This window comes from Phragmites australis, chromosome 18 (assembly GCF_958298935.1).
Source record: "Phragmites australis chromosome 18, lpPhrAust1.1, whole genome shotgun sequence".
In the NCBI taxonomy this organism is placed as follows: domain Eukaryota; kingdom Viridiplantae; phylum Streptophyta; class Magnoliopsida; order Poales; family Poaceae; genus Phragmites; species Phragmites australis.
Genome location: NC_084938.1, coordinates 18183187 through 18205517, shown reverse-complemented (window position 1 = coordinate 18205517; position 22331 = coordinate 18183187). Strand labels below are relative to the sequence as shown.

At 45.2% G+C, this 22331-nt stretch overlaps 2 protein-coding genes and 1 pseudogene across 2 annotated transcripts; 1 reads left to right on the top strand and 2 right to left on the bottom strand.

Annotated features, from left to right (window-relative positions):
* Positions 1-282: 282 nt before the first annotated feature.
* LOC133898587 (GTP-binding nuclear protein Ran-1-like) lies at positions 283-1337 on the bottom strand (annotated as a pseudogene).
* A 377-nt stretch (positions 1338-1714) lies between these two features.
* Positions 1715-3006, top strand: LOC133899450 (probable carboxylesterase 18). Its single transcript, XM_062340438.1, has one exon. The coding sequence runs from the start codon at positions 2386-2388 to the stop codon at positions 2836-2838; it is 453 nt and encodes a 150-aa protein (XP_062196422.1). The 5' UTR covers positions 1715-2385; the 3' UTR covers positions 2839-3006.
* Positions 3007-6226: 3220 nt separating this feature from the next.
* LOC133898751 (betaine aldehyde dehydrogenase 2) lies at positions 6227-22032 on the bottom strand. Its single transcript, XM_062339438.1, has 15 exons — positions 21847-22032; positions 21628-21770; positions 20605-20685; positions 20377-20525; positions 19679-19771; positions 19480-19603; positions 19324-19389; positions 19075-19141; positions 18433-18509; positions 7928-8041; positions 7441-7518; positions 7211-7362; positions 7036-7096; positions 6672-6778; positions 6227-6583 (listed from the first exon to the last, which is right to left on the bottom strand). Exons 1-15 carry the CDS (start codon positions 21959-21961, stop codon positions 6493-6495), a joined length of 1518 nt encoding a protein of 505 aa, XP_062195422.1. The 5' UTR covers positions 21962-22032; the 3' UTR covers positions 6227-6492.
* Between the last annotated feature and the right edge of the window lie 299 nt (positions 22033-22331).

Below are 22331 nucleotides of genomic sequence, written 5' to 3'. Positions count from 1 at the left end.
GTGCAAAGTACTCAGAGTTTCTACTATAGACAAAATATTGCAACTACTTCTGCAGAGATAAGATACAGATGTACTAATTGCAAGTTCTATAGTTACTAATTGTAGTTTCTTCCAAGTTCAATTTTTATAAATGTAATAAGTGAATTTTATCATTTAGTAATGACAATTTTACAAAACATTGAGTGATTAGTGATGGAGGTTTGTAACAATATATACCAACTAAAGCAAGTTCATAAACTTCTAAAACCAAATGAGTGTACTGATACTGATATAGAAAACATCAATCAAAAGCCTCATACACCTTGGCCGTTACGAAAACTTCATCCCAAAGTACATAGGATTGCTTATGACACAAGAGCGCAAAACAAGATTCATCGGGCGACAACGTAAAGCAGCACAGAGGAACATCTACTCGAGCAGGTCATCATCGTCATCTGGCAGTGGTTGGGCTGCGGCTGCTTCCAGCTCGGCCTCATGCCTGCAAAAACCAAGCAGTAAGAAATTGAGCAGCGACGAAGGTGGCGACAGAGGGTAGTTTCCATGGTAAAATACTTACTGCTTCTGCGCAACCATATCAATTGTGATTTCACGAGGAAGGAGAGCAAGGCTTTCAACAAAGTGGAGATTGACATCACTGACACAACAAAAAGTAAGTTGGTTTAGCCCAAGCCTAATAGATGGATTGCTGAAGAACGAGAAGGTTACTAGTTGAGACCCTCACCCAGCAAGCTTTCTGGCAAGGTACAAGAAAGGCTTCTCAATGTTGTAGTTGCTCTTAGCTGAGACCTCATAGTACTGCAGGTTCTTCTTCCTATGGAGTGTCACCTTCTTTGCTTTGACCTACATGTTCTTTACATTAACCTTGTTCCCACAAAGCACAATTGGATCAACAAAATTGCAGTGAAATTAGGTCAATTTACAGAAAAATTGGATCGAATGAATAAGAAAAACACTTGCAAAATGGCACATGAATAATTTACAACAGAGAATCAAAGCCACAAACAACAAATTGCACGAGACAAGAAGCATTAGGGGGGTCACAAGCAAACAAAACACAAACCAAAATTGAAGAGAAGATGATCTAGCGCATGGGAGAGGGAGCAGTAGACCTAGCGCAAGACAAACTCAAGCATGTCACTAGCGAAGAACACTACTGACGGGCTCCGCCGCTTGGAAACCGCAGACTCCATGACTGAAAAAGGGGAAATCGCAACCAAACAGAGTGCAAACAGACAAGCTAAAGCATGTCACCGGCAAGCATGCTATCGCACAGGAGATGAAGCAGCTCACCGGCGAAGAAGTCCGCTGTGGGGGCTCAGCCGCCTGGAAATCGCCATCTCGAGGCCTCCGCCGACCAAATTGCTCAGATCCAAAGAGACGAAATGAGAGAGACGAAACGATAGACAACCTAGATATTTCAGTTAGAATAATGAGTTGGATCCAGATCCAATAACAAAGAGCGGACCCGATAACTAACTAAACGAGTCGAACTTGGTATCTCAGCCGCACGAATCGCGACACGATCGCAGAGACATGCCGTCACGTGAGACAGGGTGATTTCACTCAACTGTCACATAGTAAATATGAAAATGTAAACCTACAACTTTGTGCTTGCAGCGTTATATTTTGCCCATGAAGGGAAAAGAAAATGGCGTTGCCTGTCCTGGACTAATGATTATCATATGACAGGTGCACGTTGAATAAGGAAACGAAAACGAGGCTACCAATGGCAACGACGCCACAAGGAATTTGTACCTCATGTACTCGCGCGCGCTTAGTATAAGTTACACGGCAGTCCAGTCCAAGCAAGCAAGCTAGCAAGAAATGGCCGGCCCTCACAGCGGCCGCCGGTCACCGGCCCTGCCGTGAACGGTGCGCGCCAAGTTGGCTGCTCTCGCGGTCACGCAACGCCAGGACGGCAGCCTCCGGCGCCTCCTCTTTTCGCTCGTCGACCTGCACGCCGCCGCCGATCCCAGGCCGGACGCCTCGGGCGTCCGCTCCGCCGACGTCACCATCGACGCCTCCCAAGGCCTCCGGGTTCGCGTGTTCTCCCCGTCGGTGGCAGGAGGCGCCCCGCTTCCCGTCGTCGTCTAATTCCGCGGCGGTTTCGTGGCTCTCTCCGCGGCGTCCCGCCCCTACGAAGCTCTCTGCCGCAGGTTCTGCCGCGAGCTCGGCGCCGTCGTCGTGTCCGTGGACTACCGCCTCGCTCAACAGCACCGCTTCCCCGCCCCCTACGACGATGGCGTAGCCGCGCTCCGCTACCTCGACGCCAACGCCCTGCCGAGCGACCTTGTCCCTGCCCCCGTCGACCTCTCCATTTCCTTCCTCGCCGGCGACAGCGCGGGGGGCAACATCGCGCATCACGTGGCCCAGCGCTGGACATCCATGTCGACGACTTCGTCGCCTCCTGTAAGCCTCCGCCTCTCCGGCGTCCTCCTGATACAGCCGTTCTTCGGTGGGGAGGAGCGGACGAGGGCCGAGGTGGCGCTTGACAAGGCGTGCCGCTCTCTGTCCATGGCAGTGACGGATTACTACTGGAGGGAGTTCTTGCCGGAGGGCGCCACCCCGGACCACGCGGCGGCGCGTGTGCGCGGCGAGCATGTCGAGCTGGCGGAGGCGTTCCCGCCGTCGATGGTTGTGGTCGGCGGGTTCGACCTGCTCAAGGACTGCCAGGCGAGGTACGTGGAGGCGACGCGCGGGAAGGGGAAGCTGGTGAAGGTGGTCGAGTACCCGTACGCCATCCACGCCTTCCACTTGTTCGCGTATATCGCGGACTCCCGCAAGCTCGTGGAGATGAGGCTGTTCGTCGAAGAACATAGCTCTAAGCGTGTGGTTTAGCTGGCCCCCGTTTGTTAGTGTTTCCGTGCACAAAGATCATATTCGTATCAAATAGCCCGGATTATCATGTATTCCGCCAGTAAGAATCTCAAACTCTACTAATACCCCAGCTGCTAATTAGTGTGCTTAACACCAGACCATATCCTTTATTATTCTTCGAATAACTAATAATAATACTGAATCTGTCACACCTATTCTCCCTCTTCCCTCTTTGATCTCTCCCTCTCTTTGTCTCTTTCTGTTGGGTGGAACCTATCCGTCAGCTCCATCCTCTTCCCTGCCGCTTTTCCCTCCTCTGCCGTCCACCCGTTGGAAATCCATCAATGCCACGCGTGAGTAATGGAAGGAAGCCACGATTAGTTGGAAATCGGTGCCGCAATGAAGAGGGCATTCACACCGGTTCAATTTCGCGATGGAAAGTGGACGAGAACGAGGAAACCGAGCCCAATTTTCCACCGCCGCCTTTAATCCCCGTCAGTCGATTCAATTCGTCCTCCCCCTCTATAAAACCTCAATTGACCCCTTGGCCGAGCTTCTTTGCACTCCACCGCGCCCAATTCCACAAAACTTATCGAGTTTCCTTAAACCGTGAGCTCTAGCGCCGTCGCCGGACCTATTCTACACCCCGCTGCCATCGCCGAGTTGCTTAGCGTCTCCCCGACACCATCCGAGCCTCCGCTGGTGTTCTCCGTTCGCACGTCGTCGTCCTCGACCGATCGCCGTCGAGTTCCGTCATCGTGGCCGAGCTCCCAAGGCTGTCGATCATCCGCCGTTGAAGCTCGCCGTCGCTAAGCCACTCCGGCCTTCCCCGACATCTCGCGACCCCTCAAACGAGTTAGCCACCCTCATCTGGTCGTGGTCCGCCGTTCGCCGTCGACTACCGACCACTACAGCATCATCTCCGCCCATCTTTGACCGTCCTCCGTCGTCCCGAGCTCGTTGTCATCGCCATCCCGCCAGAGCTGAGGTAACCCCGCTCTCCCACCGTCCGATCTTTTATGTGCGGCATAGATGATCTCGGCCGTCCGATTAAAATCGTGCGCGTAGGATTTAATGAGTTTCGCGCCGAGTCAGCATAGCCTAGTTAGCAGCCACATGTGCACTTGTGTCTGACGTGGCTAGTCCAGTCAGCGCTTCTAAGCCAAGTCAGCAGCCCGATCAATGATGACGTCAGTGATTACACAATAAACTCGATTTTCTTTAGAAAAATAATTCATGATAATTCGAATATTTCGAAAATAGGTTTTCTTTATTACTAAAATTTCAGAAAATAGAAAATGCTTTATATAATTATTTTAATATGTTTTTAATAGGTTTGCAATTCTGTTTTAATTATGAAAAAAATAGTTTTAGGGATAGAATAATGTTTTTGTTTGGAAAAATAGTTTAGAAAATATATATTAATTATGATAATGTTTAAAAATGAATTCTTTGATAAAATAAAATCTTTTAATTTGTTTTTATACATATAAAAGTTAGTTTTATTTACAGAAAAATGCAAATAAAATTCATAAAATTGTTTTAATCATTTTGTGCTATAAAATAATTCTATAAAATTTGAAACAATAAATGTTTTAGGCCTTTTAAAAAGTAAGTTTAATTTTAGAAAATAGTTTTTGTCATTTTTAGTCGCTTAGAATTTTGTTTGACCATAGTTTTCGCTTTGTTGCGCCCAAAATCTTCCTGAAAGTGTGCCCTAACTTGCTCTAGTGTTTGTTTTATATGTTTGCTTTGCTTAGTGTCTGTTCTTAGTGGTGCTTGTTTGCTCGTTTGTAGAGGAGTTCGTTTCGGAAGCGTTCGAGAACATCCAGGATCAAGACTTCGAAGATTTCGAGTAACTCATCGGAGAAGGCAAGTGTCCTTGAACATATTGCACCTACTTTTGAAAAATATTTGTTCTATAAATTGCATGCTTGCCAAATATGTTATCCTATTGTTAGGGTTTACTAGTTTTCCTCAATCTTCCTTGTAGCCGTAGATTTGTTTTCGTGTTATGGGTAGAATGTGCTTAATTATGCTGGCTCATGGGTAGCATAGACGAATTATGTTAATAATGATGAAATTTGGTAAAAGTGATTAACCTAAGATAGTAGGGTCTGGGCAAGTTAGCATGTTGGTTATCCTGTGGATGTGTTCCAGGCAGAATTATTGGCTTTCGGATAATTGATTATTACCCTGTTGTTGGGTTGATGGCAGTCTTGCCCAAACATGTTAAGGACCGGTTCGTAGAGTGACCACCCATGAAAACAGTACAACCACAAGCCTGGTATGGGACGGATCTAGTTTAGTAATTCGCTTTTCTCTCAACATTGTGAAGATCATTTAGTGGTACGGGTCTGGAACCGTAAGGCTCAAGAGGGGGCTTCTGGGGTGGAGGGTGTACTCCACTTATGTACGGTGGTGAAACTTCAGCGGGTCAACACATGCTGAGAGAGGCGTTGGAAAGGCTCTGCGGTGGATTCCTAGCGCGCACCTTGAAAGTGTGTAAGAGTTATCCGTCGCCCAACGGGTACTTAGCAAAATAGGAAGACACGTCTTGTGTGTAAAGTGCACAACCTTTGCAGAGTGAAAACTGATATATCAGCCATGCTCATGATCATGAGCGACATGGATTCCTCACATGATTAGTCGGGTGGTTTTTCGAGTTGGTCTTGGGTTGGAATTAGTGGATCATAGTGGTAGGAACTGTAATTTCAGTTAGCTTTGTTTAGAGGTGGTTGGAATTTCAGTTGTGGAGCAAGGTGATAGGAATCTTGGCTCTTGCCTTAGAAAAATCATTCACATAGAAATAGTTTGTCTTTATAACTGTTTTACAAATAAAATAGCGTTTATGCCAATAAACCTTTGAGTTAAGCCAATCTTGACTTTTAGCCCCATGTCATAATTTTCCCACACTTGCTGAGTATTCTATATACTCACGCTTGCTCTCTCCTCCATAATCTTGTTGCTGCTCAGAAGCTGAATACTATGAGGACTTCCTAGAAGATGGAGCTGAGTTCTAGGCAGACGGCTTTTCGGTCGACTGCCTATGGAGTTGGGCGATGTGCTAAGTTTATTTTTCACTGCTTTGTAATCTTCTTTTAGACCCTTGGGTTATTGATGTAATAAAATACGTTATAATATTAGATTAGATATTGTATTTGCTAGTGTATGTAACTTGATACTGACATATATGTAGTTTGCATTTTGTTTGGTCTTAAAACTGGGTGACAGAATCCTATTGTTTTCACATATTTTCTTACAATGTGGATCCTTAAGAAAAAGCCAAGTCCTAGCTAATAAAACTTCTAAGGAAAAAACTTGAGTATACTTTATAAATTTAATAAAACCAACGGTGCAAAAACCGATGCAAATGTTATGTAAAGATTGCATATATCATAACCTGAGGTTGGCTTGACCGAATATCAGGTTACGCTGAAATCATCATTATGTAGCGTTCCTTCACTAGTTATCTTTACTTAGTCGTAGCACGAACAGAGTAAACACCATCTCACAAAGCCTATGCATACGAACCAAGTACAAGCGTACAGTACAACTCTCAACTCTGACCTTTATTCCGCAACTTCATAGTTCACAATGTCATTTTGGTTTCGTTCCATGCGGGATCGATGTATTCTAAATTTCTAATGGAATAGACGAAATTCTCGTGCCAGCTCACAGCTTGGTGGGGGATTGGTACCATCCCCACGGCTCATCAGAGGCGTACTCCGTGACTTGCTTGACGCTTAGGTAATTGTCAATGCCCCTGCAGTGAAACAAAGGCGCAGTGTCAGTCAGATCCTATAACATTAACCGCATGTGTATCGAGAATGTTATTGCTCCATGTTACCCACCCTTCTCCGAGCTCACGTCCAAAACCACTGCGCTTGTTCCCGCCCCAAGGAGCTTGGCAGAAGCAGGGTTGCGAGCAGTTGACCCAAATAATTCCTGCGTTGATCTCCTGTAGTATAAATTTTCGTTACACCTTGTTGAGAGGAACACTGCGGAACAATTCTGAGAGTATTTTTGCAGGGATTCTATGTTGCAAATAAAAAAAGGTAATAAACTGGACCATCATATATCGATCAGGAAATATCAACCTTGAAGAAGACGCATATAAAGCAAGTTAAAAAGTGACAATTTGGACATAAGTTTTATCAACCAAATGTCGTTAGAACTGAATAACTATGATCGAGTATACTATAACTCCATTCATACCTCAGTTAATCTCTGGCAACGCTCACGATCACCAGAAAGCACAGCACCAGCCAGACCATAACTATCAAAAGAAAAAATGACAGCAGGATAAGTTCACGCGCCATAGCCCATAGATTATGTTCATCCTGCAAGCCAGCGAAAGATATTGAAACTGTAATAAAAACAAGTATCTCACTGAGTATCGTTGGCCAGTTCAATGGCTTCGTCTTCGGTGCTAAATTCTTTAACACACAGAACTGGACCAAAGACTTCCTCCCTCCAAATTTGCATTGATGTGCTGACATCGGTTATGATTGTGGGTTCAATATAGAACCCTTTCTCAAGATGCTGTAAAACACACAAAACATTAGTTTTATCTCACAATAGCATGTGGATCTCTGTACATCCAAATGCACTGGGGCTTACCTTCGGTCTAACACCCCCAGTCAGAATAGTAGCACCTTGGCTTTTAGCAGTCAATATGAACTTCTTAATCTTCTCATACTGAGACAATGCAAAAACATGAGTATGATCCCTAAGAACAATTTTAAGCAACGAGTAAGTTGCAACTATGTAGAAGATTGCAAAGAGGGTGGTGATTAGGGTGTCCATCTCTCCTGGTCCAGTGCTAAAGGACCATAAACATTAACCCATACTTTTAATTCTTACTGTAAAAAGATATAACAAAGTAAACCCAAAGAAGGTGGTATCAGTCAGTGCACTTGAACACAGATCCTCTCAAAATTGGAGGAAGCTACATCCTGTATCAACTACCAAGAACAAGAGCATGCAACCATTTATTCAGAAGGACCAAATTTACCACAGAAGATCACAACAATCCAGCAAGAAGCCACAAAGTCTAGCATTGTCAATGACAGCTTCTTTGAAGTTAGACAAAGTTAACATGTAGTACCTGTCCTTCGCTAACAACTGGCCCAAGCCTGCAACCCTCTTCAAGTGGGTCTGAGACCTTGATATTTTTGGCCCAAGCAACCATCCTCTCAAGAAACTCTTTAGCAATTTTTGTCTGCAAAAGTTTCATGGGAGACGGAACTTGATTACTATGTTGCTGACAACAATAATGTAACTTCTTTCATAATTGAGATGTAAATTGAAAGAGTAATAGAGTGGTAAGATGTTGCTGACCAAAAATACAATCAGACCATTGAGAATAGACTTCATTAATATGCACCAAACCAAAACACACAGCAAACCGAAGAGCTCAAGCCTAGATGTTAAACAATGGACATGTAGATATTATTCAATGTAGAAAGGAGAAAATATGGGAGAACACCACACACGGCAGGCAAGCTGTAGGGTGGTTTATATATATATATTGATTACAAGGGATTACTTCCCAAATATACAGGATACAAGATCTGATAGGATTTGTACAGCTAGCAGATTATATCCAAACTAACCATAAATAGTTAGGAAGTTAAGGAAACTAATCTTAGAGTACAAAGCAATGAGCTACCCCACCCCCCCCCCCCGGCAGTCGCAGCAGGAGGTTCTCGGACAGCAAGACTGGACCAAAACTCAAGAAAGAGCTTGGTCGGCAACCCCTTCTCCATGGTGTAAACGAACTGAAGAATGGATGGTACATGAACACGAACATGCCCAAGAAAAACCTTCTCTCGCATAAAGTGAATATCAATCTCGATGTGATTTCTGCACTTGTGATGGACAGGATTGGCAAACATGTAGACCGTGCTAACATTGTCGTAGTAAACAACAGTTGCTGACTGAAGGGGAAGGTGTAATTCTTGGAGAAGTTGGTGAATCCAACAGCACTCAGCAACAACGTTGGCAACAGCACTCAAAAAACCGTCGGCTGGCACTTGGAAGACCAAGAAATGAGGTTGTCTCCAAGATAAACACAGAAGCCCGAGGTGGAGCAACGAGAATCAAGACAACCAACCCAATCGGCATCAGAGTATGCAGTGAGGGCCAGAGGCGAAGAAGCATGGAGATGTAGACCATGACCAAGAGTCCCCTTGACATACCTCAGAATCCGCTTGACAGAGCAAGATGAGGCTCTTGAGGATCGTGCATATCCAAGCAGGCTTGCTGAACTGCATAGCTGATGACAGGTCTCGTTTGAGTGAGATATTGGAGAGCGCCCGTGATGCTCCTGTATTCGGCAGGATCGGCGACTGGCTCCTCGGCCGTAGCGGATAGCTTGGATTGGGTGTCCACTGGAGTGCATGTGGAATGACAATCACTCATACCAACCCGCTGAAAGTCAATAGCATATTGGCGCTGAGATAGGAACAGTCCTAAGTTGGTCCAGGTTACAAAAATGCCAAGAAAATAATGAAGATCGCCAAGGTCCGTCACAGCAAATTCACTGTGGAGACAGCGACTCAACTGTTGTAGAAGAGCATCTGAGGAGGCGGTGATGATGATGTCGTCCACATATAACAGGAGGTATGCAATTTGAGTTCCAGAACAATAAACGAAGAGGGACATGCTGGAGACGGCAGTAACGAAACCCAGCGAGGCAATGTGAGTGGTAAAACGCTGGTACCAGGCCCGGGGGGCCTGCTTGAGGCCATACAGAGACTTCAGCAATTGACAAACATGTTGGGGGCGGCTAACATCAACGAAGCTGGACGGCTGCTCGCAGTGGACAGTCTCGTCAAGGGTGCCATTGAGGAAGACATTCTTGACATCCAGTTGACGGATAGACCAACCTCGAGAGACAACAACACTGAGAATAATCCGAATGGTAGCAGACTTGACAACAAGACTAAAAGTTTCTTCGTAGTCGACGCCTGGCTATTGAGAAAAACTACGAACGACCCAGCAGCTTTGTAGCGTGCCAAGGAGCCATCAGAATTGAACTTATGTCTAAACACCCATTTGGCAGAGACGATATTAGTCCCCGGTGGCCACGGAACAAGAGTCCATGTACCATTGTCAAGAAGTGCCTGGAACTCAGTGGACATGACCTATCTCCAATTGGCATCTTGCAACGCAGAGCGATAAGACTTGGACACGGGAGAAATGCCAGCATGGTGCGTGGTGAAGCCATAGCGCTAGAAAGGGGCAATGATGCCATCTTTGGCACGCGTCCTCATGGCATGAGGGCCGGGCCCAGGCCGAGCAGCAGGAGCAGCTTGGGCGACGATGGGCGGTGCAGCATGACCGTTAAGTGCCAGAGCTATTGTGGAGGCAGTCAGCCCTAATGGAGAGGAAGCAGAGACTGGTGCAGCAGGGGAAGCCTATGCTGCTGGTGCCGAGACAGCAGCAGGTGACTCTGGCGTTGCTAGGGAGGACGCCGGGGGGGGGGGGGGCACATGGCCGCCTGGAGTAGACCAGGCGTACGGGTGGCTTGCTAGGGGCTGCCAGGGCCACGACCTTAGGATCAGGCACGACAGATAGTACGGGCAACAGAGGTGCTAGCGGACAGTGAAAGGGAAGTGCATCAAGTTCATGCAAAAAATTAAGATCTCGCACCGAGGGAGGTGGAGACGAGGTTAACGCGGTAAAAGGGAACACAGATTCATCAAAGATCATGTGACGAGCCAAGATGATGCGGCCACTTTGAGGATCATAGCAGCGATAGACGCAGTGATTAAGCGGATATCCAAGAAAAACACAAGGAACAACGAGGGTGGAGTTTGTTTGTGGCAGTGGCGGCGATGTTGGGATAGCACAGGCAGTCAAACACGCGAAGGTGATCATAGGAAGGATTGACTCGATGAAGAATGTAGTAGGGTGTAGCAGAAGCTATAGCCGTACTGGGACGCCTATTGAGGAGGTAGGTGGCCGCAGACAGGGCCTCAGCCTAGAACTGAGAGGGGAGCTGAGCCTGAAAAAGAAGAGTGTGCATGACATCATTAATAGTGTGAATTGCCCGTTCAGCGGTGCCATTTTGTTGAGAGGTATAGGGACAGGACCGGCGAAATACCATGCCATGGTGAGCAAGGAACGTAGTGCCGTTATCAGTTTGGATAGAGCCAATGAGAATCCCGTATTGTGTCTGGACGAACACGAAAAAAGATTCCAGTTTGGCGAAAACATCGGATTTGGCACGCAGAGGAAAAGTCCTATAAAAGTGCGAGAAATCATCAACAATAATAAGGTAATATTGATAGCCCGACATGCTGACAATAGGAGAGGTCCACAAATCACAATGTATTAAATCGGAAGAGGCCTTAGACACTGAAGTAGACGAAGAAAATAGCAAGCGAGCATGTTTACCAAGCTGACAAGCATGGCACAAACTGCTACAAGATTTTATTTGTGGAATGGCAGAGGACTGCTAGACCGAGGTGGTGGCGTCACGACCAGGGTGACCGAGGCGACAGTGCCAAACTTCAGAAGCCATGACAGAAGACACATAAGCGGAGGCCCCTGATGGTGCAACGGAGGAGGGAAAAGTGTAAAGATCACCTCCACTATTGCAGCGATAAATTGTGGCCTTTGTTCGGAGGTCCTTCACAGAAGAACCAAGAGAGTAAAACTCAATAGAACATGAGTTATCACGGGTAAATTGCCGAACAGACAAGAGATTACGAACAAGAGAGGGAACGTGAAGAACGGGTAAATTGTTCGAGGCAAAGGAATGTATGGATGAGAGAATGTCCTGAGCGGGAGACAAGGATGGAGTTCTCATTCCCGACTGTGACAGATGAAGGACAGAGAAAGGGAGAGGTGTGGCGAAGAATACCGTCGTCGGGTATCATGTGGGTGGCAGCGCCAGAGTCCACAACCCAACTCCCATTGCTGAATTGGAGGTTGTTCATGGCGGAGATGTGGCCAGCACTGTCCCAGGAAGGAGAGGCACCCGTGGGAGTTTAGGGCTGCGTCTGGTACAGCGGAGCGGCGGCAGTGACATCCTGAGGAGGACGCGCACCGAGGATGCCAACCCCACCATGCTGGTGACCGATATGCTGGAAGGGAGCACTGGGGGGCATCGGCCACTGCCCCTGGTCGGGACTGAAGCAGAACTAGGGGCAAGGGGGAAGGTGGCACAACTTGGAGCAGGGGCACTCTGCTTGCCTCTGAAGCCGCCGCCCTTCTTTTTCCACTTGCTCTTCGACTTGGAGAGGGATGAGGCGTCACTTCAACAAGCACCACCACTGCACAAGGAAGGCTTGGTGGCGCTGGACAGGAGGGCACAGGTTGCTTCGGTTTTGGTAGCAAGGCCAAGGCGCATCTCCTCCTTGAGAAGGGCAGAATGGGTTGCGGTGAAGTCCAACAGCGGGGAAGTCATCGCGATCATGGTGGCAGCGCTTGCCATGGTCTTGTTCAGACCACGCAGAACATTGAGAACCAAAGTGCAATCGATGACAGGAGTCGGCATCATGGAGAGCATCGGCAAGACATTTTTGCTCCTTGTAGTACGCCGTGATGGAGAGATCACCCTGTTGGAGGCTATGGAACTCGTTTAGAAGGACAATGGTGCGACTCTCCTTGTTGCCAGATAAGAGAGTTTCGGTAGCAACCCACAGAGCGTTGGCATCATGCTCTTTGTCGAGGATGATGTCGAGAGCTTCGCCTGTCATGGAGCCATACATGACCGTGCGGACTGCACAATCATCGGAGACCCAGGTGGCATCGGTAGGCTGAGCAGGAGCAGTGTCGTCGACATGGTGGAGAAGGACATGGCAGCCGAGGAGAGCTTTGAAGAATATGTTCCACTTTGTGAAATTAGCAACTTCAAGATCCAGGAGGACCAGAACTTGAGCGCGATTGGAGGCAAGGCCGACGGCACTAGGGAGAGAGGAGCCGACGGGCAGGGGCTGTGGCATGAGGCCGGAGGTGGAGGAGGGAGATGTCACCGAGCTGGAAGAGTGCTCGGTTGACATGATGCAGCAGAGGTGAAAACCGATGGCAGGGAACCGGAGGCAATCGGTGGTTAGGGCTAGAGGCCTGGAGAGGAACCTAATCTTGTGATACCATGTAGAAAGGAGAAAATATGGAAGAACACCACACACGGCAGGTAAGCCATAGGGTGGTTTATATATATTGATTACAAGGGATTACTTCCCAAATATAAAGGATATAAGATCTGTTAGGATTTGTACAGCTAGCAGATTATATCCAAACTAACCATAAATAGTTAGGCAGTTAAGGAAACTAATCCTAGGGTAGCAAGCAATGCGCTAACATTCAAAACAGGCATACCGCACATAGCAGACGCTATTCATTCAGTGGAGTGATATTGGCATCATAGAATATTCTTGCATAAGAAGTTGATGCAAGGGTGAGCAAAAACTAAAGCAATACCACCAAGAAAATATATTATGGTTGACAACCAATAAGTGTGTGAGAAACCAAGTTAAGATGTGCCTTAGTTTGATTGTGATGAGTTATTGACAACGTTGGTCTTGAATTGAACTTGGTTGGCAAGAGTGTTTATGCATGATTTTGCTTATGGTTAACCATTGTTGGAAAGTACAAAGAAGTTGATGTGAGTCCAAGGAAAATTATCTCACCCGATCATCCGGTGCTTGAGATTTTGCACTCACCGGATTGTCCGATGTAAGGTGAAAGGAGCACCGGAGCATTTCAGCGCAGAAAGAAAAGTGGGAGTAGTGCACCGGATGGTTCGGTGAGGGCAAGCGACGACACTGGACTATTTTGTCTAGAGAAGTTGCAAAATGGGGTCTGGTGGCATTACCTTCACTGGATAGTCCGGTGTTCCAAGTTGTGAACATCAGAGTTTGCACCGGACTAATTCTTGCAGAGAGGGTGCAAAAGCGAGTCAGGGGAGATGAAGGCACTGGATGGTCCGGTGTTTATACTTTGTGCACACAGGACTATTCACCGGATAAATTCTTGCAGAGAGGTTCAAATGAGAGTCTAGTGCATGTGAACTGATCGGATGATCCGATGATGGACATAAGATCACCAGAGTATCTCATCAGAGCTTTTCATGCAAAGAGCGAAGTCCCTGTGCGCAAATGAAGTTGAACTCACCAGATCATCCGGTGTTCACGATTTTTGCATGATATTTTTTCATTTGAAGATTTTTGTTTTAAGCTAAACTACAAATAGTTTTGGAGTGAAAGAAATATGTTTGCTTGTTTCTTAGTGTGCAGGTGATGGATACAACTTGACGGTCGACGGCAAGATAATCAGGGCTAAGTGGGAGGCTTGGTGTTAGACGATCAAGGATGCCGGGCGGAGTCCAGGATGATCCTAGCGATACACGTAAAGGTCAAGCAAAACATGGATGGAGAAGGATGAAGACAGCGTGTTGACGAAGTCAAGTGAAAGGGGTGCCGGTGCAAGTGACAAGGCAGTCCGAGGGATCGGGAGCGAGAGAGACTTGCCGGCGGTCAAGATCACAAGACGGAGTATACGCGTCGACATCAGAGCACTTGCTTGAAGCAAAGCAAGTGGCGGCTAGTCACTCTTTGAAAAGCATGCTAGGGTTTCGCAGTGTGGCCACAAAACCACGGGAGGACAGTAGGGTCACGTGGCATCATCGCGAAACTTGCGTTTGCCTCTATGCTCGGTTCCAGATTTCACCGAGAACGTCTCACCGCCAGGTGGTTAAACACATTTTGAGGTACCTCAAACACACTCTCGAGTATGGACTCTGATTTTTTACTTCCTCTTCGCTTTCTCTTCGAGGTTTTTCCTATGCGGATTTTGCTGGATGTAGAATTGACAGGAAGAGTACTTCTGATACTTATCATTTCTTAGTACTTCTCTTGTGTGTTAGTCCTCTCATAAGCAGTGTAGCGGTGCGCAGTCTACTGTTGAAATTGAATATGTAGCTATCACTAACTGTTGCTCACAGATTTTGTAGATGGTTGTTACCTTGAGGGATTTTGAGTTAGATTTCAAGAGTGTGTCACTTTTGTGTAACAACACTAGTGCCATAAGTCTAGCTAATAACCTAGTTCAGTATTTCAGAACCAAACACATAGATGTGAGATTCCACTTCTTGAGAGATCACAATAAGAAATGGGACATAGATTTGAAATACATTAATACCCAACATCAGCTAGCCAACATCTTCACCAAGCCTCTAAATGCTACTAGATTTGCCTATTTGAAGGGTAAGCTTGGTGCGTCATCCATATGGCATTGTGTGAGGGGGAGTCTTTTATGTACATACTTCATCTTATTTTTGTTGTATTTGTATTGCATAGTATTTTATAAGATAAACATACTAGATTAGCTTCACTTATATGTTTATTGCACTTTCTTGTACTATATGTGAATTTGTACTAAGTGTAGTGGATGTATAACAATTTGTGCAAGCTTAAACTCTTTTTGAGACATAGCATGAAATTTGTTGAACTAGCTTGTATTTTCTAAGAATGAACTTGAAATATGCATAGTAAACATAATCACTTGTCACTCTTGAATGTTTGTTTTAGTTTGATCAGTGCATTAAATTAATGTTAGTTCTGTGAAATCTTTATGCTAGGCCGTTTTGTTCGGTACAGTAGATTGAGGGTCCTTGAACTTTGTCTATGTAAATATTTAGCCAACGATTAACCATTGGAAGAGCATCTGCTCTTTTGTGTCGTAAATGCACAATTTATCTTAGCTTTGAGAAAAATTACATCTCTTGAATCCTATGTTGAGTTCATCAAATGAATGATCAAATTTTGAACGAAAATTGCATCTAATACGGTGGCTTAATGCTTAATGTGGTTTGCCAAAGAAGTGAACCCATAGTTGTTAAAGTTCACTTGAGGATAAGAAAATGATCAAATGATAAATTTAACTTGTGATTATGTAATGTGCTAAGTGTGTTCTTTTTTATCTTGTCCAACTAAAACTTGGATTGATATATGGGTGTTTGCATAACCCGTCGGGTTGAACTTGGTTACCTAGTTTGAATTTAATCTAACACTAGTTTCCCTAATCTTTGCACATGAAACTGTGTATACTTTTATGGTGATATCTTTTTAATAATTGAACAATATGATCAAAACTTGCTATACTCCCGGTGCTTATGAGATGGAATCATTTTGAGACTTTGTACACCTTTGAGTTATATTGTTTACTCCTCGTTGTGCTTTGACATCTCTAGTCTTTGCAAGTGCTTTGTGATATATATGTGAAGCTTTGTAGGTTCGCATTGCATTCGCACATTTTTTGCATTGCCAAAGGGGAGTAAAATAAGTGAAACTGCATAAGATAGGGGAAAGAAAAATGATACAAGAGGGAGCAAATCCAATGTCGTGAGCTTTAATTGCTTCTTTTGTCTTCCGGTTTTAGGCTTTTGCAATTCCATCTTATGTTGGCCTTTGGATCACTTATATGTGCTTATTGGTTCTTGTGTGTCAGCTCTTTCTTTGATCTTCATGTGTATTGTCAATGAACTCATTAAGGAAGAGATTGAGAAACCAAGTTGAGATGTACCTTGGTTTGATTGTGATGAGTCATTGACAACGTTGGTCTTGAGTTGAACTTGGTTGGCGTGAGTGTGTTTATGCATGATTTTGCTTATAGCTAACCATTGTTGGAAAGTACAATAGAGTTGGTGTGAATCCAGGGAAAATTACCTCACCGGATCATCCGGTGCTTGAGATTTTGAACTCACTGGATTGTCCGGTGTAAGATGAAGGGAGCACCGGAGCATTTCAGCGTAGAAAGGAAATTGGGAGTAGTGCAACGGATGGTCCGGTAAAGGCAAGCGACAACACCGGACTATTTTATCCAGAGAAGTTGCAAAACGAGGTCTAGTGGCATTGCCTTCATTAGATGGTCCGGTGTTTCCAAGTTGTGAACACCGGAGTTTGCACCGGATTAATTTTTGCAGAGAGGGTGCAAAAGCAAGTTAGGGGAGATGAAGGCACCGGATGGTCCGGTGCTTATACCTTGTGCACACCGAACTATTCACCGGACAAATTCTTGGAGAGAGGTTGCAAATGAGAGTTTGGTGCATCTGAACTGATCGGATGATCCGATGATGGACATGAGATCACCGGAGTATCTCACCGGAGCTTTTCTTACAGAGAGCAAAATCTGTGTGTAAATGAAGTTGAACTCACCGAATGGTCCAGTATCCAGGAGCAAAACACACCGGAACATCCAGTCTTCACGATTTTTGCATGATATTTTTTCATTTGAGGATTTTTGTTTCAAGCTAACCTGAAAATAGTTTTGGAGTGGAAGAAACATGTTTGCTTGTTTCATAGTGTGCAGGTGATGAATGCAACTTGACGATCGACGGCAGGATGATTGGGGCCAAGCGGGAGGCTTGGTGCTGGACGATCAAGGAGGTCGGACGGAGTCAAGGGTGATCCTAGTGGTACACGTAAAGGTCAAACAAAACATAGATGGAGAAGGATAAAGACGGTGTATTGACGAAGTCAGGCAAAGGAGGTGCCAGTGCAAGTGACAAGGTGGCCTGATGGATCGGGAGCGGGAGAGACTTGCCGGCGGTCAAGATCGCACGATAGAGTATACGCGTCGACATCAGAGCACTTGCTTGAGGCAATGCAAGTGGCAGCTAGTCACGCTTTGAAATGCGTGCTACGGTTTCGCGATGTGGCCACAAAACCGTGGGAGGGCTGAAGGGTCATGTGGCATTATCGCAAAACTTGCGTCGAGGCAAAGCTAAGTCATGAAGAAGTCGTGGCCGTTCGATGGACGGAGCAAAAAATGAACCAAAATACCTCGGTGGTAGGTATAAGTGCATTATCGGTGAGAGGTATTTTGGGAACAAGAAAACTTAAGAGCAAAGGTACCTCCCTAGGCCTATAAATAGAGAGGTAGGGCTGTAGAGAGAGGTGGAGTCAACCATTTGAGAGCCTAGTGATAGACTTTGGAAGAGATGAGAGTATAGGCTTAGTCTTTGTAATAGGCTAGGGCTTTTGTAGGAGAAACAACTTTGTAATCTGTCAAAAATAGGACTAACCTCTGTGCTTAATAAAGATTATTTTCTTGCATATGCTCGTGCTTATCTCCTTCTAGTCTCATTCTTTTGATTCCCTTGCCTTCCTTGCAAGTTTTCCTATTTTCGTGTTGTTTTCTATTTTTGCTTTTGAGCTGCAATCCATTCATTTTGGAAAGTTGTTCTTCTTGTTGCTAGAGGCACAAAATTCACACTCATGTATATGAGAAGGTCTTGAGTTCTCTTGCCTCTGGATTATCAACTTGGAGAGTTTCTTTGCCCGATGATCATCTTTTTTAGTTTCTTTGCAAGTTGCGAGCTTTCGAGTGCTAAGACACATGGAATGATCTTGAATAGAATCTAGGGTTCATATTCTATCTATGGAGTCATGTTGCCTTGATACCTTCCTTTTGAACTTTCTCTCTGCTTTGCTTCCGCTTGAGCTTTTAAGTGCGTTGGGTGAAAATAGGAGAAGCCCATCAATTTCGAAAGAAATTGGTTGAGACGTCTATTCACCCCCCTCCCTCTAGTTGTCATTCTCGATCCTACAGCGTGTGAAGTACTCCAGCTAGCAATACCAACAATGACACAATACTTACATGGATAAGAAGACGAGATGTTGCGCTACAAATCTGACCATTGGTCCAAAAGCACCCAAACAGAGTCCACTCGACAGCTGTTTATGTTCAAAAGGAAGAATCAATGATGGAAGTGTTAGCTGAATTCACATTCAGCGAAGTGTCAGCATCCATTAACTGAAGTCACAGTTAGGAAATTTGTAAAATGTACCCTTTTCCGGAACTAAAGCTTATATTCTCCACATAAGTTCAGACCTTACTGTCTTTCTTGCGATCAACAATGAAGATGAATTCATGTAACATATACATATTGCATCACATACATTCCATTTCATCTTTTTATTCAATTTGCATGCCCCAGCTGTAAATATTATACCAGCAGAACAACCAGTACAAAGCCTGGTTAAAACCAAAGCAAGCAAGTGGTCTTTTTATTGGATTGATATGTTGCTAATCCTATTAATCAATTTTCAATGCCAAAGTAGTTCCTGTTCTAGCAGCCTGCTCGGCTGAATATTTCTGTGAAAAGCTGAGATACCAATGAAGGGCTTTCGGGGGTTTAGTATTCTGATCAGCTAAGTTCTTTTGCAAATTGCAAGAAGTCCCACATTGCCACATTGACAAACTTTTGGAATTTAGTAAGTCTTAGGAATATCCATGTACCTTTGTCAATGTCAACATCATCAAATACTACTATAGGACTTTTCCCACCAAGTTCCAGTGAAACAGGCTGTCAAGAAAAATGCAATATAAAGGTAAGGAATGCAATAGAATTTCCTATCAAAATGAAACTCAAGGGTTTTCAAATCATACTTCTGATAATCTATAAACTAAAAGAGAGAGAAAAGCATGACAGATGACACATTATATTACTAGAAAGAGAGCATAAATTCACAGGCATTTTGATCAAACCTTGACCATAGGAGCTGCAGCCGCCATAATCTTTTTACCAGTTTCAGAACTCCCAGTAAAAGCGACCTAAATACACAGATAACCCATGCTATGAGGAATATCCTTTTCATTGATGTGTCACGCATGATTATATCATTATATGCAGAACAGCCGTACCTTGTCGACATCTGGGTGTGCTGCCAAAGGAGCACCAGCATCAGGACCTAATCCAGTTACAATGTTCAAGACACCGGAAGGAAGGCCAACTTCTTTACAGACATCAGCAAGCTCTAAGCAAGTCCTGGTAATTTAAAAAGTAGATACTTCAAATGTCATTGTTTATAGCATGAACATGGCATAACATGTTGATACTTACAGAGATGCCAATTCAGATGGCTTTAGCACAGCTGTACAACCAGCAGCCAGAGCAGGAGCTACCTTCCATGTAGCCATCAGGAGAGGATAGTTCCTGCACAACAAATACAAAGTACAGAGCATAACACTTCAGAGTCAAAATAATCAATACAAGAACATATGAAGAAACCAAAAATAGAAGTAAATCAATAACTGAATCAAATGTTTGTGGTTCTTCGTTAAAATTTTAGACATCTATATAAGCACAATACAGTGAAGTGGCCTGCACAACAAAAATGTGAACAATGACAACAGCAGAATAGTGGGCTTATTAAGCAGAAGCAACACTTGGACAAGGACAAAGCACACTGTTGTATGGATCAACAAAACAATAATATGTAGTGAAGTCGGCCAAACATTCGCGCAAGTGAAAAATAAAACGGATATTGACTTGGCTAGGTGAGACTCAACACTGGATAGGAAGTATAAATATGAACACTGGAAATATTTCAGGCCAGTGATGAGTTAAGTTATCAAAAACTACCTTGAACAGACTGTGTGTGTGTGTGGGTGGTTAGATTCAAATATACAACTGTATTCTCTATACAACTCTGATGTCTACTATGAAAAATGAAGCTGTATTACAGAATGCAGGCCACTTGCCTGCAAATTTTGATCATAAATACAGATAACAGTGAGACTGGGACAAATAAAAAATACCAAGGTGTGATTAGCCCAACTACACCGATAGGGTCTTTTCGAAGATAGCATTTAAAATTTTCCATCGGAAGAGAAACTGGGGCATTTTGCTTTGTGTCCAAGGCTTCTGCCTGATCTGCAAAGTACTCAAAGCACCCAGCAACATCATCCTGATAGAAGGAATATCAAACAGATCAGAATGTCATGCCAGAAAAAAACATGCACACTTCCATAAGGTGTGTCATATACCATGTCCCATGCTGCTTCATCAAGAGGCTTCCCACAATCAAGTGACTCTAGCTTTGCCAGCTCAGATTTCCTCTCAACTATCTGAATAACAAGAGATTTTCACACGAAAAACATGATATACGTCAATGTGTCAACAAAAATTTGATGACCCAAATATTACCAGACTTTCCCAATCTAAGTCCAAAGAAACAGATGTTTTGAGGCCTTTTGACTTTGGAGCTTAGGCTAAAGGCCAACACACCCTGTTTTATCAGAAAGCAAAAGTTCTTTCACGCCAAAACCAAACATAAGTATTTCCCCTAAATAGACATGCTACATTTGAAATTTAAAGTTGTACTTTCTAGCATACGGAAAGTCGGAAACTAACACTTAGCCACCTACGGTCAGTAAATGCGGATTTGCATCCTCTAACTTTGCTTGGGCAAAGTCAAATGTGCTACGGTATTTTGCAGTTCGCGTTTTCATGTCCGCCGGATCACAAATGCGGTTAGGATTTTTAATGATACAGTACTGCTACAGTACCCTTTTCGACCGTGTTTCGCTACAGTAGCTGCTACAGTGATAAGCTGTAGTTACTGTTCATCACTCACGAATTACTGTAGCGCCTCTGACAGAGGATGCGGGTCCCAGTAAATGCACAGGAAGAAGCAGCAGACGGACCACTGAAAGATACAACGTGATTCGGCAGTGACAATTTCACTCCTTCCATTCACAGAGCCACACAGTAGCTAACGCAAGTGAGCGCACAGATTTACAGTTGGGAAAATATGCACCGCCATGACCATAGGCACCTACACGGCTACACCCACTCCACCTCACTGCCCGTCAATCAGGATCGGATTACGACGATCCAACAAGATATTCCACAAATCCCTCGCCGAAACGGCTCCCGAATAGTACAGTACTAACTAAGCTACCAATGCTTGCAAGCAGAGGAAGACCACTCGACCAATTTTGGTCAAACCTCAAAACTAGAGGGCACACACATGACGCGCCGACGCGCAGAATAGGCGAACAGCGTACCTTGGCGGCGATGGCGCGGAGGTACTTGGCCCGGACGGCCCCTGGAGCGCGCGCCCAATCGCGGCCGCGGTTCCTCCTCAGCGCCGCCCGCGCCGCCGCGACCGCGGCCTCCACGTCCTCCGCCGTGCCCGCCGGGATCTCGCCTGCGCGCGCGCAAACCTACCGCGTCAGCGCCTCACCACGCAACCAATTATTAAAAAAACGAGAGCGATCCGTCACCGATGTGGGCCTCGGTGGCGGGGTTGACGACGGGGAGGCGGCGGCCGAGGGCGGGCGCGCGCCACTCGCCGTCCACGAAGAGCTGCCGCTGCGGGATCGTCGCCGGCGACGCCATCGGGGAGTGCGTGCGGGAGTGAGCTGCGGCGCGGAGTGGTTTGGGTTGGGGGGGGGGGGGGGATCGGCACGCTGCTGCTTCGCAGGGAAGTGAGGCGTGGAAAGGCGATAGAGTTGCTGACGGGCGCGGTTTATGCAGTGACGGTTTTTCCAACGGATATGGCGACTTTGTTGCACCTGCAATTCACATGGTTGAGCAAAAATATGATTAATTTAATGATATCCGTATTCTTTAACTATATTGTATTTTGTAAGAAACATTTATTTCAAACAGGTATAAATTTATAAGATGATTTCACGTAAAAAGTCACTTGTATTCTGTAAATATTAATCGCGTACATCGTACATAAATATCATGTCAAGGCAAGAAC

Coding starts and splice junctions, on each gene's coding strand:
- LOC133899450 (XM_062340438.1), top strand. CDS start 2,386: ATGTCGACGACTTCGTCGCCTCCTGTAAGCCTCCGCCTCTCCGGCGTC.
- LOC133898751 (XM_062339438.1), bottom strand. CDS start 21,961: ATGGCGTCGCCGGCGACGATCCCGCAGCGGCAGCTCTTCGTGGACGGC. Junction 19,772..20,376: donor GTTGGGCTAATCACACCTTG/GTATTTTTTATT, acceptor TTTGTTGTGCAG/GAACTATCCTCTCCTGATGG. Junction 6,779..7,035: donor GTTGCCAGAGATTAACTGAG/GTATGAATGGAG, acceptor TTTATACTACAG/GAGATCAACGCAGGAATTAT.